Source organism: Pomacea canaliculata, linkage group LG8 (genome assembly GCF_003073045.1).
Source record: "Pomacea canaliculata isolate SZHN2017 linkage group LG8, ASM307304v1, whole genome shotgun sequence".
Taxonomy (NCBI): domain Eukaryota; kingdom Metazoa; phylum Mollusca; class Gastropoda; order Architaenioglossa; family Ampullariidae; genus Pomacea; species Pomacea canaliculata.
In genome coordinates, this window is record NC_037597.1 from 17,764,503 (window position 1) to 17,781,186 (window position 16,684).

Sequence of the window (16,684 nt, forward strand, 5' to 3'; positions counted from 1 at the left end):
TTATGCCCTAAGTTGTAGAGATCTGATGTGATACAATGTATAGAGATGGACATCAAGTACTTTTATTTTATTTTAGTATTTTGTAACTAAAAATGCAGTTCCACTTGTGAATGACTGACTTTTGTTGTGACAAACTAGAGCCATTCAAGTTAAAGTATTCTATAGTTCAGAGACACTTTTTTTGCATGGTTGTGAATAATAAAATCAAGTTTTGTTTAAAATTATGGCAGTTAGAATGGCAACACCTCCATGGCCAGCCTTTGAAATTTGTGGGACCACGAGTCACATGGTACCGCCCCACTTCGCTCAGGACACTGCTGGACATTAAGAAAGACAACCCAAACTGTCACTTGATTGTTGGCAACACCACCATAGGCAAGGCTTGTTCTAATATAAATGTGTTATTACTAAAAGTGTGTAGGATGAAATATAAATTTGATAAATATTTGCAAACATTTGTAACCAACACATCAGTCCCTGATGGCTACTTAGGGGTGGGCTAGTCGTACAAGAACACAACAAAGATGGAAATTGCTGCACAACTGTAGATTTCATTCATAGTTTCTCTTGGCGGCTGGCCTGCCGTCTCTCCACTCTCACTTCCAAACCAAAAAGCCTCTCTCAACTGTCAAGCTACACTACTTATACACTCTCTTGTCAAACATTTCAGAACTATCCACCCCCTTTTCCCAAGGTCTCGTCACAACCTTTCTCATCCCCCCATGGTCACCCCGACCCCGCCCTGTCTGGTCATGGTTTCCCCAAGTGGCTCAGGCAACTTCGTAACTTCTGGTGTAACAATAGGCCCAGTCACCAGTGGCTGCGGGCGGGTAGTTCAAGGTTGGCTATTACGCATACAGCTGGCGTGAGAAAGGGACAGTCTTGGGAGCTGTTGACCCCTACCCTCTACAAACAAAGACATAACTCAGTACACTACTAGAGTGCTACACATTTTTTTTTTTTTTTTTTTTTTTTTTTTTTTTTTTTTTTTTTAGAAATGTGAATGTTTTTGCAACCTAAGACAACCCAACCCTATTTTGTGATAATTTTTCTTCAGGCCTTGGAACTCATTCAGACAAGTCTTTCAATTTTGTGGTTGTGGAAGCATGTCATGTCAAGGAGCTCACGGCAATAGAAAAAGAAGAGACCGGTATCAAGTTTGGTGCTTCTGTTACATTTGCATCTATGGAGAGAGCTCTGAGAGATGTTGTTGAGTTTCTTCCAGGTAAGTTCTTACCTTGATTGGTAGTTTGTGTGTGATTTTTAGACAGGAATAAAGCAATATTCAAAGATGACTAGAAAAGGACTGTTCTCTTTTCAGTAAATATTTTACTTGTAGTTTGGCCATATGTTCTGTTGGTGGTATCAAGTGGTAATAATGTTTATTATTTTGACATGCAGTAATCTTTCTTTGTAAAGCGAAATTAACATGAAAATCCATCATTTCATTTGTTTATAGAGGAAAAAGCACGTGTGGCTACTGCCTTTTTGGAAATGTTGCTTTGGTTTGGTTCAAATCAGATAAGAAATGTAGCGGTGAGTAAACATAAATGGACGAGTAGTAAAGAGTTTCAATAATAATGGTGCAACTAATGCATTAGAAGTCAGTTTGCTCTGGAATGGATAGGAGTCTATTAATTGAAGTTCTTGAAGGTTGCCGTAGAAAAAGGTCTTTTTCCTTCTCTATGAAGTGATGGTCTTTGTGTACATGAAGCAAAACCTTGCTCTTGTGATTCAAGTGAACTGAGGATCAGGATACCTGAGTCTGTCCATTTTACTGATAGTTTTTTTTTAAATGAACTGGACAAAATCTGATGTCACCATCCACCCTTCCCAGGCAATCTCATACCAGGGTACCCTCTTACATTTTTTATCCAAACTATGGCCAACCCAGTGCTTTGGTATGAAATTTTTTTAAAATAATGGTTACTTCTAAAGTTTATTTAGTTTCAGTTTTTATTTAGTTTATTTAGTTTCAGTTGGTTACTTTTTTGCAGTTAAAGATAGTTGGATGAGTCTTAAACAAAGCAAAACCATAAATGTCTGTTGTACAGTTAACTGGGGCTTATATCATAAGCTAATTGAGATAATTTATGCTTATTATCATAAGCTTATCAATTTTCTATAATACTCACTATTGTTCTCTTACAACAGTCAATAGCAGGAAACATATTGAGTGCCAGCCCAACATCAGACCTAAATCCTTTGCTACTGGCTTGTGGGGCCATTCTTGAAGTTTCAAACACTGGTAATAATAATTTATTTATTGTAATGAATCTACTGCTGCTGCTCATTATGTAAAAAATGATGATTTGTCATCATATTTTACCAGAGTGTTGTCAGTGATTATATATATATATGCTGTACTATCTTTGGTGGTATTTTAAAATACCAAGAGCAAATTGTGTCACAGCAATGTATGTTTATAAAAATATTTAATTTCAGAAGACGAGCAGAAGGAATTTTTGTACAATATATATATATGAGTAGAAAAAGAAATCAGTATTATAAAGTTAGATTATAGCATACAGGAATCTCAAAAGCAGTACATATTATTGAACTGAATGTACAAGTTCATTGTACTTTATACTTGAATTCATGAGTTTATAATTTATTGCCTTCTCAAAATAACTAAGATTTTCTTTTTGAACAAATATGGATCCACCAGGGAACACCAGCATAAAGAAACACTATATAGCAATGGTAGTCTAATAACTTACTCCACTTTTCATATATCCAGAACGGAATTGTTTTATTTCTTTTTCTACAGTTTTTATTTCTGAACTTCTGTATTGCTTGTGAAAGTAAGTCGATCTGGTTCTGCTTATTTAAACAAATATGCAAGGTAATATATTTTGACAGCATTTGTTGAATACAAAATTAATATAATTATAATACTTGTTACACTGGTTGTCTGTATGAACAGATGGTGAAAGGCATACGGTGAAGATCGATCATTCATTTTTCAAGGCTAACAAGCAGACAGCTATTGCTGCAAATGAGATTGTTCTGTCTGTCTTTATACCCTTTTCTACACAGGTAATGCATGTGTGAAAATGATTTTTTGGGGTTTTTTTGATTAATAGTGTTCATAAGTCTCCAAGGTTATGTGATTGAATTTTTGCTTTGAAATGTTATGTATTTATAAATATTTTGTTTAATATGTTTTTGAAAACAGTGTCAAAAGATTTTAAATCTCTATTTAAAAGTCTCATTTATTAAAAAAAAAACATTCTCTAGACCTCCCTCAACCCCCCAAAATAGTAGTTTAAATTTAGGAATTAGTTGACAATAGGTGAAATGTACTGTACTTGATATGTACAGATAACCGTGTGTTTATTATATTTACATCGAGCCAGCAGTTAAGGCTATATCATGGAAAAGCAATCAGCCCTTTAACAGATGCCACACGCAGAAAAAAGCATGCCCAAGACAAGATCTGAACTCAACAGCCAATCCTCACTGTACTGTATTGGTGGCAGGCTGCATTTATCATCGTGCCACCGAACTGCCCAAACCAAAGACTGGCAGAACTCAAAATACTATTAACTGTCCTATATTGAGGCAACTAAGCAAGATTAAAAGATAAATCATGTCAAAAGCTGCTGACTGGTCCAATTAGGTGCAGATTAACACTTGCCCCTTATCCATCAAATACAAAATGTCATTAATAACCTTCAGCAAAGCTGTTTCTGTACTGTTAAAAGGGCAGTAAGCTGAAAGACTGAGGAATTAGATTAAATTATAAGAACCAGCTCTTTCTGTCTGATTTTGCAGAATGAGTATCTGTATGGTTACCAGCAAGCTACTCGTAAAGAGTGTGATGTGTCTATTGTGAATGCTGGCATGCAAGTGATGCTGGACACACGGGACAGAGTTAGTAAACTGGTGATTGCCTTTGGAGGCTTGGCAGACACTACTGTTGTAGCTGCTAATACAATGGAAAAGTTAATTGGCTGGTGAGAGATGCTGCACTTTGTGTAATAATGGTACAGCACTTATGTATAAAATAATTTAGTTGAGGCTTTATTGCTTGTTCAGAAACAAACATTGTTCAAGTCTTTGTTTTAGATTCGGTGAAATGTAAGATGCATGACTGTTTCTTAGGTGTTTTTTTTAGCTGGGTTGGTTAGGATTTATTTGGCTGTGGTGGAATATAATCAACATCTCTTATGTAAATATACATTGCTGGTTAATATTTTTTTTTCTCCATTATTATAATTTAGAGAATTTATTTGTGAGAACATTGTCTTTGTTCATATTGTTAAGTGTATATTTTTCATTTAGTTTGAAAGATAGGGCAAGCATCAGTTACAATGCTTGTTTAAAGAAATACCTCCAGTTTTCCCCCTTTTTTTATAACCCAATTTTGCTATACCCAACAGTACATGGAATGAGGATCTTCTTCATCAGGCGTGTGCACTTCTAAGCTCTGACTTTCCTTTAAAAGAGGGTCCAGAGTATGACATGGTGCAGTACAGAAAGACTCTAGTAGTCAGCTTTTTCTTCAAGTTTTACTTGACTGTTCTTCACAACCTGCAGCAGAAAGTTGGTATCATTTTTTTAAATGTTTCATTCTAGTGTAGATGTTTGAATTTACAAGCTGCATGAGCTAATGAATGACTTTTTTGTATGTATCTGTGCAGGTGTCAAGTAATCGTATATGTTCAACTGACATGAGCGCTATCATGCCCCTGGAACGAGAAGCAGTAAAAAGCTTGCAGCGGTTTGAGCCTGTTCCTGATACACAGTTGCCAAATGATGCATTGAGAAGACCTTTGGTGCATGAATCTGCCTACCAGCAGGCCACTGGAGAAGCTCTATATCTTGATGACATGGCTCCCATGAAAGGTGTGTACAATATTCTGTTTAAAAGTCTAGTAGGGGTGCAATATTTTTTCTGATGATTGGGTAAAGTTTAGCTCAAGATGCTGTTCTACCAAATTAGGGGGAATGCCCCCCCCCCACCACCACCACCACTTCTGCTGTTGAGATTTATGCCTGTGGAAATCACTATGCACTGAAAGAGGTCAATAGCACAAATGTTAAAATTATGCACAGATATGTTTATGAAGGTCATAGTCATTGGGAGAGCTGGTACTATATGTTAAGCATATCTGTATACAAAATAACATCATGATTTTTATCTTTTTCTTTAAATGGTGATGTTTTTAGGCATGGATCTTGAAAATGGAAAGGGGAAATGATGCGCGTATTCCACCACATACATAAACTCATTCATTTCTGAAGCATTAATAAAAATAGCTGTGTATAAAATGGTTGACTTGCTATCAAAACTACTTTTCTACAGAAGGCATCATGTGACTGACATGATGTATTTATGATTTTTGCTGAACATTTTGTTCAAGTGTTACGAGATGTTAAGTTTGCAACTAAAACGTTTTAATTGTTTCTATTGTGGACATTTTTAAACACGTACATATGTGTGTAGATGCATTTGCATATCTATGTACATGCGCTCATGCACACACACTTTAACAAATTATTCAAACTTGTATGAATTATACAAACTTGTGCAAAGTGTACAAACTTATAAATTATATAAACTTGTACAAATTGTTTTCATTAAACTTTTTTCAATACTGTTCCTGTCATTTACAAGAGCTTCAGTAGCTCCTTACTGTTTATCAAAAATAAATTAATGAAGGATGGAATGATCTCTAAAGTTGTTAATCCCTCGTTTTTCAAATCATAGATTGTGTGCTGCTGAAATTTGACTCCCTTTTTAGTATCTATCATTAGATTATGTAAACTACGTGGTGCATGTCTATTTGTGCAGGAGAGCTTTATATAGCGTTTGTGCTCAGCAGCAAAGCTCATGCAAAGCTGGTAAATGTGGATCCTTCGCTGGCTTTGAAAATGCCTGGTGTTGTTGATTTTATTTCCCATGTGGACATTCCAGGGAAGAAAGTGTGGGGTACCTTTCAAGATGATGAAGTGTTTGCCATCTCAGAGGTGATTGTCTAATAGCATAAGATGCTTTGATACACTATCATTTTCTGTTCTTCAGCAAACATGTTAGGAACATGATAAATGTTCATCTTTGTAAAGTAGATAAAAACAATCAAAATCATGTAATTTAATTTGAAGATAAAAATATAGCATTTCTGCTTAGGATGTTTGATTTGAGCACATTCATACCTTAGAACTACATGTAAATGTGGTCAAGCATACGTGTGCTTGGGTGCACAATTTACCCTGGACTGGAGGACCTAGAAATTCTTGCTGTCACAGGAAATCTTAAACTGTGTTAAAGCTTAAAAAGATTTGTTGTAGATGTAGACGTTTAACTTGATTGTAATTGTTTAATCAAAGGTTATATACAAAGGGCAACCAGTAGGGGCAGTTCTGGCAGACACAGTGGTCAGAGCTCAAAATGCAGCCAGTGCTGTGGTGGTAGAGTATGAGGAGTTGGATTCCATCATTACAATTGAAGTATGTAGACCATGTTTAGACTTTTTGTGAATGTGAATGCAAAGAATGAAAGAAATTTTGTAATGCATTTAATTGTAATTGATTTCTACATTTATTTTCTACACCTTTCTGCATCTCTTTATTTACTGAGATTTAGATAATTTATTCATGTACATTATTTTCATAGTCTGATCTCTTCTTTGTGTTAAAAATGGTTTGATTCACAGATGGATACCATTTTTGTAAATGTCGTTTTGATCCCTCTTTATAAAAAGAGTCATGTTGCTAGTGATTGGTAGACAAATACTTCCTTTCGCTAGAAGTACATCCAAGTTTTTTTTTTAAATCTGTCTAGGATGCAATAGAAAAGAAATCCTTTTTTGATTACAATCCATGCATTGAGAAAGGTGATGTGGAAACTGCAATGGCATTAGCTGAAAATGTCCTGGAAGGAGAGTTCACTGTTGGTGCTCAAGAACATTTTTATCTTGAGACATTTTCAGTGATCGTATATCCGGGAGAAGATGGGGAGCTAGAGGTCTTTTCGAGCACGCAAAATCCTGCTGGAGTTCAGGTACTCATTTTTCTGTCCTTTCATTCATGTACATAGAAATGTATTCCACCCTGCTGCTTAGGGGCAATAAATGGTTAAAAGAGCAGTTGTCGTCCTTTAGTCGGGTCGTCTGGTAAGCATTGAAGACAATTTAAAGTAAAACTTCATATTTGTGGAAAACAGCAGTAAATAATTATTTTGTATGGTAATTTTTTTTATTGCAGCAAGCATTGTCAGCAGTGCTGGGACTTCCTTTACACAAAGTGACTGTACGCACTAAGAGAATAGGTAGAAAAAAGACTGCAGTATTTTAAATTTTATTTTTATACATGTGGTAAAATGTAAAACATGCCAACATTCAAATTATTGCTATGCCAGCTTAAACACCAGTTGCTATATACATCCTCAGATTAGATACTTAGAATTTATAGTGGCAAATATTTTGCACAGATGACCCCAATCATAAATAGTGAGAACTGTTTTTTGTGTTTAATAGGTGGGGGATTTGGTGGCAAGGAGTTACGGGCACCACTTGTTGCACTGCCTGCTGCTGTTGCTGCTGTGAAGTTTGTATTAAAATTACCTTGGCAAATAGCAGCTGAATGCAACTGTGACTGAACATGTGCACATGCATGTGTGTGTGTGTGTGCATGCGCAGTAGAAAATAGAGAATCATGGATGATGAATAAATGCAAAAATCTATTAATGCATGTTCCTGACAAGTTTGTTCCCTTGTTGCTGGTTTGGAGAACCACATTAAAAAGCAGAACATAAATTATCTGAAAGCAAGGTTGCTTACCAACTTATTTATTCTTTACCAAAAATGATTAGGTTATTGGGTTAATTTTCTTGGTGGATTCACAAATGAACAAATCTTTGTATTTACAGATGTGGCCGTCCTGTCCGCTGTATTTTGACACGGGAAGAAGACATGGTTATGACATCACAAAAGCATTCTGTTCTTGCTAAGTACAAGGTACTCCGTTGGTTGTGATAAATTTCATTGACAGCTATTTTCACATGGCTGGTTGTGAAATAAGATGCATAATAAAGCATTAAAATAGTGGTTTGTGGTTTTAGACAGTCATGATAGCTTGTTTCTCTAATTTTACTTCTATCTATCTATTCCTCTTTGTGCATCAGGTTGCACATAAGGCCTCAACCAGAGTCCGCCACCGATGTCGATCGGCTGAAACACGCTCTAGGTGACCCCATGTCCAGCCCTTTCCTTTCATCTCCCTTTCCACTGTTCTTCTCCAAGTTTCCTTTGGGCGGCCTCGTTTTCTTCGGCCGTCTGGAGTCCATCGTAGGGCGACTCTGGAAAGGTCTGCTGTCTGCTGGCGGAGCACATGTCCAATCCATCGCCAACGCCTTCGTTGAACCTGCGTGGTGATGGACTCGGTTTCACTTCTTCGTGGAGTTCTGCGTTGGTGATGGTGTTTGGCCAAAAGATGTTAAGTATGCGCCTGAGGCATCTGTTTTGGAAGACGTCAAGCTTGTTACTGATGGTTTTGGTCATCTTCCAAGATTCTGATCCGTAAAGGAGGGTGCTGATCACATTTGACTTGAAGATTCTCAGCTTGATCTTCTGGCTGATGTTTTTTGCCTTCCATGTGCTCCTGAGTGAGGCAAAGGCCTGACTGGCTTTCGCCAGTCGGGCTCGAATCTCCACCTCCGCATCCCCAGTGTTTGACATTTTGGACCCAAGATAGGTGAAACTGTCAACTTCCTCAATCTCTTCTCCATTTAGTTTGATGCTGTCTTGGACTCTGGCGTTCACTCTCATACTGTTAGTCTTTTTTGTGCTGACCTTCAAGCCAAGGTTTCCAGCTGTTTCTGAGAAGGCCTTTGTTTTTTCCTGCATGTCTTGGTGGCGGTGTGACAGCAGGGCAATGTCATCAGCAAAGTCCAAGTCTTCCAGTGCTGTTGTTGCTGTCATAGTCATGGTCCATCTGAGCCCTCTCCTCTCGCTGTCGGTGGAAGTCTTCATGATCCAGTCCATGGCCAGGATGAAGAGGAACGGCGACAGAATGCAGCCCTGCTTCACCCCGGTACTGACGTTGAAGGGGTCTGTGAGCTCCGTGTCACAGACAACCTGGGATTTGAAATCGCTGTACAGCATTGCAACGACCTGAACAAGTTTTGCAGGGACTCCGTAATGCCTCAGGATCTTCCATAAGGACTCGCGGTGGATGCTGTCAAAAGCCTTCTCCAGGTCGATGAAATTGATGTACAGCGGTGTGTTCCATTCGTTGCTCTGCTCCAGAATCTGTCGCAGAATGAAGATGTGTTCGGAGCAGGATCGCCAGGGCGAAATCCTGCTTGCTGTGGTCGGAGGTCTTTCTCAAGAGTTGCCGTCAGTCTTGACAAAACAATCTTGCTGAAGACCTTGCTGGTGAGGGAAAGAAGTGTTATGCCCCTCCAATTATTGCAGTCTCCAAGATCTCCTTTCTTGGGTAACTTGAAGATGAGCCCTGTCTTCCACGCAACAGGGACCTGCCCTGATTCCCAAATTTGCCTGAAGATTTCAGTCAGCTTGGGAGCTGTCACATTCACGTCTGCTTTCAACATCTCTGCTGTTATTCCATCTGCCCCTGGTGCTTTGCCGCTCTTCATTTTCTTGACTGCTGCTGTCACTTCTTCCAGGCTTGGTGGGTCTGTGCAGATGTCAAGGTCTATAGCTGCTGGCTGGATGTCTGCAAGCTGAGGGGGATCTGGTCTGTTCAGAACTGACTCAAAATGCTCCCTCCAGCGCTGTAGTTTTCCTGCCTCTCCCTCGACGACATTACCGTTCACGTCTTTCACTGGCACATCACTGTTCTTAAACCCGTTGTTTAGCTGTTTGTTTATCTTGTACAGTGTCTTCAGGTCATTTTTACTTGCTGCATTTTCTGCTTCATCTGCCAGTTTCTCTATGTGATATCTTTTGTCGGTTCTTGCCATCCTCTTTACCTCTTTGTTTAGTTTTGTATATCTTTGTCTGTGTTGTTCCTTCAGGCGTTCAGATCTGGTGCTGTTGATTCTTTGTTTGGCTGACTTTCTCTCTTCTATCTTCTTCCATGTCTCTTCTCTGATCCACTGTTCTTTCTTTTTCCGTTGGAAGCCCAGTATTTTCTCTCCTGATTCCTGTAAGACTCGATTGAAGTCGTCTAAGGTCATCTCTTGTTGGTCTCCTAGTGCCTGGAACCTGTTCTTTACTTCCATAGCAAAGGCCCTTTCGGTGGCTGGATTTTTTAGTTTGCCGGAGTCCACTCTCTGCTGACGTGCCTGTTTTCCTCGTGATCGACGCAGCTTCAGAGAAACTGTGGCTATCACAAGAGTGTGGTCACTGGCAATGTCTGCTCCTCTGTAGGCTCTAACATCTTGAAGTGAACTCCTCCATTTTCGGTTGATGATGACATGGTCTATCTGGTTCTTTGTGATCCCATCTGGTGATGTCCATGTTGCCTTGTGGATGTCTTTGTGTGGGAAGAGTGTGCCTCCAATCAGTAGGTTGTTTTCTTCACAAAAGTCTGCCAGTCTCTCTCCGTTGTCATTGATGGTTCCGATTCCATGTTTGCCCATGACATGCTCCCTGCAGGTGTTGTCACTTCCCACCTTGGCATTGAGATCGCCGATGATGAGCAACATGTCGTGGGCTGGAATGCTTTCTGAGGCTGCCTGGAGCTGATCGTAAAAAGCATCCTTGTCTTCTGCCTCAGAGTCATTTGTTGGTGCATAGCAGGCTAGCACTGTCAGCTTGGTGTACTTGGAATGGAATCTTGCTCTCAAAAGCCTGGGTCCATAAGGCTTCCATTCCAGCAGTGCCTTTTCCGTTTTCTTGTTGAGGAGTAGAGCTACTCCTTCAGAGTGCTGAGCGTCTGATCTTCCTGAGAACAAGATGGTATGTCCTGACGCTAGTCTCCTCTTTCCCGTGCCGGTCCATCTGACCTCACTGACTCCCAGGATGTCCAAGTTGTAGTTGTCAAACTCCTTGACTAATTGGAGCATCCTGCCAGTCTGGTACAAGGTCTGGACGTTCCAGCACCCCACCCTCAACTTCTGCCTCGGCTTCAGTAAATCCGCTGTCGGGGCGCCAGCTCCCTTTCGGGTTTGGCTGTCGTCCGTCATTAGTCCAGTCTCCTGGTGTGCTTCATTACCTTCGCCATCTGTGACGAGTTCCTCTGGTTTTAGTTTCTGTAACAGGATTTTTTTTTACATGGTGGGGTTGTTAGCCCTACCACAACCTATTTTACCTCTAGGTGAGGTGTCCACCTTAGTCGCCTCTTACGACATGCCTGGCTGGATGGCAGGGACCCTATTCTTGCAATGCTTGCTAGGCAAGCATACCCCGGGGTCCCACAGGGGTCTAATTTTACTTAAGACTCTTGAATTACAAGTTTGCTTTGCTGTTCATTCTCTTTGATTCTTTGGTGATATGCATTGTTCTATCTTTTTTTGCATTTTTTGAATATTTTTTCAGATTTCATTTGTTTACAAATCATATCCACATGCAAATTCACCATCTTTATCCAAAACTCTGCTATTAGTATGCATGTTCAATTAATATTTATGTTGCCTTTTAAACACAGATTGGATTTTCATCACTGGGTCAGATTAAAGCATTGGATTGTCAGTTCTTTCTCAATGGTGGATGTTCTGTGGATATTTCATATAAAGTGAGTAAATGTTATGCAGGCAATTTTTATCATTAAAAAGAGAGTTGAAACCTAATTACAGTAGTAATAGTATTAGAAAAGTTAAGGCTTGTGTATATACTTTTATGACTGAAACATAAGTTATCAACTTTTGATCGCCCCTTTAATTCATATTGTATTTTTATGAAAGGAGCCTTGACATCCACATCTGCCTTATGAGTTCATCATTACACCTGCAGTTATAATTTTGTTTCATTCTATTTCTTGATGTTTATAAACACATGTATCTTAAGACTAATAATTAAAGACTAATGGTGACAAGTGGTAAGCATGTATACTTTAATGTTTCTAGTAAAAGAATGGGATTTTTAAATATTCTTTATTTTATTTATTATTCTTTATATAGAGTTTATGTATAGTTGTGTTTCATGCGGTTCTACATTCTTTGCATCCATATCTGCTTTGTAAAAATGTTGTTAGCTGGTACCTATCTTATTTGTGTGATTAAAGTTATCTCTGGCTATTTGCCAGGTCCTTGACAAGACTATTGTGGACTCTGATTTCTGCTACATGATTCCAAACTTGAGGGCAAGAGGGCAGGTGTGCAAAACAAATCTTCCTACTAGATCTTCCTTTAGAGGCTTTGGTACTCCGGAAGCCATGCTTTTGATAGAGACAGCTTTGTACAAGGTGGCTACATATCTCAACATGAATTTTGAAGAGGTGAGAGTCATACAGGTTAAAAAAAATTGCCTTCATCAGTATTGTGAATAAAGAAGGGATCTAACAGCAAAATAAAAATTTTTTCATACAGGTTTGTAATATCTGTTAAATGCTTATGTCATCAAGTTTTAACTCCCCATTCTGTTAAGAGATCAAAAATTTGTTTAGAAAAAATTGATAATGAAAAAAAAAAATATATCTATAAGGATCGAGAGAGTGAGATGCATAGTATCTCACATTCTTCTTTCTGATATGGCTAGTTCAGAAGTGTAAAACTTCAGTTTTTCTTGTGTGTATGTCATGTAAAATTCATCATTGAGAATTAGACAGTTTTTGTGGATCATTTGAAATTAAAGAAGGAAGGTCTTATGTACACAATAATTGCTCGAGAAAGTGACACTGTCATCATTCCTGTTGACTGTCATAGTTAAGAGAGCTTAACTTCTACAAAGATGGGGATACAACCCACTACAATCAGGTCCTGGAGGAGTGTAATATAAAGCGATGTTGGGAGGAAGTCATAACCCAGAGTAACTTCCACCAGAGGCGGCGACAAGTAAATCTCTTCAACAGGTAATATTAACTTTTGTGAATGCTATCAATTAGCTGTTAATAAACTGATACTTGATACAGAATTACAAGGTCTCCAAAACATTAGCAACAATAATCTACACAACTTTTCATATTTGCTGATTTTTTTTTAAAGAGAAATAATCAGAACAGAGAAACATTAACAAAATCAGTGATACAAATTTTATATGGCCTTGTGTAGAAATTAAAGTTTAGGAGACTTTATTACCTGAGAAAGAGATAGCTGATATCATAGATATTTTTCTCTTCATGTGAAGACACATCTAAGTGCAACATCCAGTGGTATATCATTTTTTTTTAAGTGAGAATAGATGGCACAAGCGAGGAATTTGTTTGTCTCCCAGTAAATTTGGTTTGGGCTTCTTCTTACCAATCCAGAATCAGGTAAGTAAAATTTGTAAGATGGTTTTGTAATACTACAGTGAATGTATTTCTAGGAAAACAGGGGAAACAAGAATCCTTACAGTATTTGCATCCACTTTTGTATTGTGTTATAAAGAACAATTCTTATTGTTGCATGTTTTGGTGAAAAATATAGCGCAGCATTATCAATGGTAAAGGAGTTTTTTTGGGCTGTGATCCCCATACTCTGTCATTACCATGCTAGACTAAGGAGAACTACAGAAAAAGAGCCCTTTTCCTTGTTACAGAGGAACAGGAAAAACCTATACTGGCAGGCAGGAAATTATAAAATGTGTGCCTTTAATTTACTTGCAACAGAATAGAAACTAAACAAATACAGTTCTTTGATTGCAAAGTTCATCTCCTAATATTGCGTGTTGAAGACTGTCATATATCTTACTCGAGGAATCGCTAAAACATTTGGAATTTCTTTTTTAATTGTAGGCTGGTGCTTTGGTAAATTTATACATAGATGGTACTGTCTTAGTAGCCCATGGAGGGGTAGAGATGGGACAAGGGCTGCACACAAAAACTAAGCAGGTGAGAAGCTGAGGACCAGTTTTACCTTTGGAATATCTTTGCCAGCTGGTAGAGAAACTGTTTGTAAATAAATAAGAATGATGGACATAAAAAATGACTTGAATTAGCATGTTTCTAACAGAATGAAATCTGAATACCCAGTTGCTGGAAATCCACTATAAAATACTTCTTTACAAATGTACATTTATTTCGGTGTTATTGTTATAAGACCTATTTTATATCTGCTATCTTTTTTCTTAGAACTAAAGTTTCCATTTGCTAGCTATGCTACAAATTTAGCCATGTCTTAAATGAAGAAATTAGTTCTGTAGAAAAGTGTAGCAAATGCCAGATTATCTTTATTATGTACACATTAAACAACAATCATCTACTCAAATGACAACAGAAGCCTTTGTAGCATCTCATTTTCATGTTACTGTTAATTAACTGGTAATCTTTATTTGGAAATTTACTTGAGAAAGAGCAATATGCCAATGAGCCATTCAGATTGCAGACATGGGCTAGTTTAATTTCATTTTGTGAAGTGTCAGTTGCAGAAAGTTTTCATTTTTTTTTTATTTTGGAGATTTTCAGTGTGCTTTTTGTCAGAAATGATTTATGTTAAAGCAGGCTTTGGAGACGATGAGCTTTTCTCAGTTTAACCAGTCTGGCAGCTAGGTTTGTAAACTTTTTAAACACTCTTGCCTTTTTTGTGCAGCAGAGCAAGAAAGGTGACACAAGGTAGAAAAAAAGCAATTCTTGATATATCTTATTTTGCATATAATGCCTATTTTTTGGGATGAGCTTTTTCTTTAAGATTTGTTTTGGCTAAAATATTCTGTAGATTGCAAGCAATGTTTTTCAAGTCCCAGCATCAAAAATAAGAGTGAATGAGACATCAACCAGTGTGGTACCCAATGCATCACCTACCGCTGACAGCCTCTCCTCTGACCTCTATGTTGTTGCTGTATTAGTGAGTAAACAGTTGAAAAGATTCTCAGAATGTGTTGGTTATTTTAGTCATCTAGTCTAACAAGTAAAGCATGTCTTTCTCAGTTATCAGTATATTTGAGTAAAATTGTTTTAATATTTTCATTTTGTCATCATGCTTGCTTATTTCATTGTGTTGGATTTTTGTTTTATCTTTGTGAACAGAATGCATGCAACATTCTTCGTGAACGACTGAAGCCAATTCAAGAGCAAAATCCTGGATGTAGCTGGGAAGAATTGGTGAGCTGTTTACAGATGCCTTCAGTGAAAACATTTTTTTAAATCTTATTCCCATGCCCTACCAAAACTGCATGACCTAATTTTACTACTGCTTAATACAGTCGGACCTCGATAAGTCGAACTCAAAGGGACTCGAAAAAAAATTCAACTTACGGAGTTTTTGAGTTAGGGAAAATGGCGCAATATGCGCAGGTATTTGGCCGGGAACTAACAATTAATTCGATATAAGTAGGTTTTCGACTTAGGGAAGGTCAACTTATCGAGGTCCGACTGTATCTGTTAATATTTATAATAATTCTACTATACAACTGAAGAGCTTACTTATTTGTCATGCATCATCACAGCTCACATGTCCATAGATAGGACATGATATACATTTTAAAATATGTTTAAAAACTTTTGTTTGTTTAATCATATTTAATCAGGAAATATCATATGATGAAATCTACAATATTTTTCATACTAACTTCTTTACAGATCAGTATCAATTTAGGTATTATCACAGATGTTATTTCATTCAACAGATCGCAGCAGCATACAATGCAAGAGTGAGTTTATCTGCAACAGGGTTTTACAAGTAAGTTGTTATCATTAGGTAGGCATGAAGAGATCTGTTTTTGTTCAAAACAATAACATCGATGCAACATTCATTGCTAAGCACAAATAATAACAATGATGACATTTCATAGATAGTAAGATTTCAGTTCAGCGGTCTCTGCTGTCAGGACATCATCTTAAAAATATTTGTAGTTGTGTATACATATATACATACATATTGATTGTGTTTGCTTTGTTGGTTTTAGGACTCCTGATGTTTCATATGATGTGAAGACCAACACTGGCCGTCCCTATGCATGCTACACTTTTGGAGCAGCATGTACAGAAGTGGAAATAGACTGTCTTACTGGAGATCACCAGGTATTACTAAAAGTATAAAACAATCTGAACTAGACCACAGCCACAATCGGTGCAAAATTCCATCTTATGCAATAGAAACATTCATGGGTGCATGGGACCAAAAACAAACGAAAAGCTTTTAGGCTAATCAGTTTCATTTTATTTTATTACTATCCAGGTTCTGAGAACTGACATCATTATGGATGTGGGAAAGAGTCTGAATCCTGCCATTGATATCGGACAGATAGAAGGTGCTTTCATGCAGGTGAGAGGTTTGAAAATTAGTAATAGAGCCATTAATGAGTTTGTTCATCATGCAATTAAATGATGATCATGATAAAAACACTGAGTTAAAATCTACTTTGGAACATGATGTTAAGATTGCAGTTTCTTTATGTCATATTTCACCAGGTTGTGGTGTTTAATACATATATGCAAGTAGCATATAATGCTGGTCTTCTGTTTGCTTGTGACCAGGGATATGGGATACTCATGCTGGAAAAGCATGTGGTACAGCCTGATGGCACTCTGCTGACCAGAGGAAGTGACACATATAAAATCCCTTCTATGGGCAACATCCCGCAAAGCTTCAATGTCAGCCTTCTCCAAGACAGTGGAAATACCAGGGCTTTCTATTCATCAGAGGTATCTTTTCGTCATGTGCTTGGCATTTTTTGCAAACATTTGTTGTCTTCTT

The 16,684-nt window shown here is 37.8% G+C and overlaps 1 protein-coding gene across 7 annotated transcripts in view; it reads left to right on the forward strand.

The window, feature by feature from the left end:
• LOC112570129 (xanthine dehydrogenase/oxidase-like) overlaps window positions 1-16,684 on the forward strand; it is a 28,343-nt gene that overhangs the window by 9,058 nt on the left and 2,601 nt on the right. For 6 of the 7 annotated variants that reach the window (XM_025248381.1, XM_025248382.1, XM_025248380.1 and 3 more), the window contains 25 exons: window positions 231-375; window positions 1,058-1,225; window positions 1,460-1,536; window positions 2,155-2,248; window positions 2,927-3,039; window positions 3,778-3,959; window positions 4,386-4,548; window positions 4,647-4,851; window positions 5,801-5,976; window positions 6,337-6,456; window positions 6,791-7,009; window positions 7,213-7,276; window positions 7,485-7,554; window positions 7,877-7,964; window positions 11,560-11,646; window positions 12,157-12,348; window positions 12,776-12,921; window positions 13,242-13,323; window positions 13,786-13,881; window positions 14,705-14,833; window positions 15,016-15,090; window positions 15,615-15,667; window positions 15,894-16,008; window positions 16,166-16,252; window positions 16,465-16,632. In XM_025248381.1, the coding sequence (XP_025104166.1) occupies window positions 231-375; window positions 1,058-1,225; window positions 1,460-1,536; window positions 2,155-2,248; window positions 2,927-3,039; window positions 3,778-3,959; window positions 4,386-4,548; window positions 4,647-4,851; window positions 5,801-5,976; window positions 6,337-6,456; window positions 6,791-7,009; window positions 7,213-7,276; window positions 7,485-7,554; window positions 7,877-7,964; window positions 11,560-11,646; window positions 12,157-12,348; window positions 12,776-12,921; window positions 13,242-13,323; window positions 13,786-13,881; window positions 14,705-14,833; window positions 15,016-15,090; window positions 15,615-15,667; window positions 15,894-16,008; window positions 16,166-16,252; window positions 16,465-16,632 (3,114 nt within the window). The remainder of the gene's footprint in view (window positions 1-230; window positions 376-1,057; window positions 1,226-1,459; window positions 1,537-2,154; window positions 2,249-2,926; window positions 3,040-3,777; window positions 3,960-4,385; window positions 4,549-4,646; window positions 4,852-5,800; window positions 5,977-6,336; window positions 6,457-6,790; window positions 7,010-7,212; window positions 7,277-7,484; window positions 7,555-7,876; window positions 7,965-11,559; window positions 11,647-12,156; window positions 12,349-12,775; window positions 12,922-13,241; window positions 13,324-13,785; window positions 13,882-14,704; window positions 14,834-15,015; window positions 15,091-15,614; window positions 15,668-15,893; window positions 16,009-16,165; window positions 16,253-16,464; window positions 16,633-16,684) is intronic. The other variant, XM_025248385.1, reaches the window with a different exon arrangement.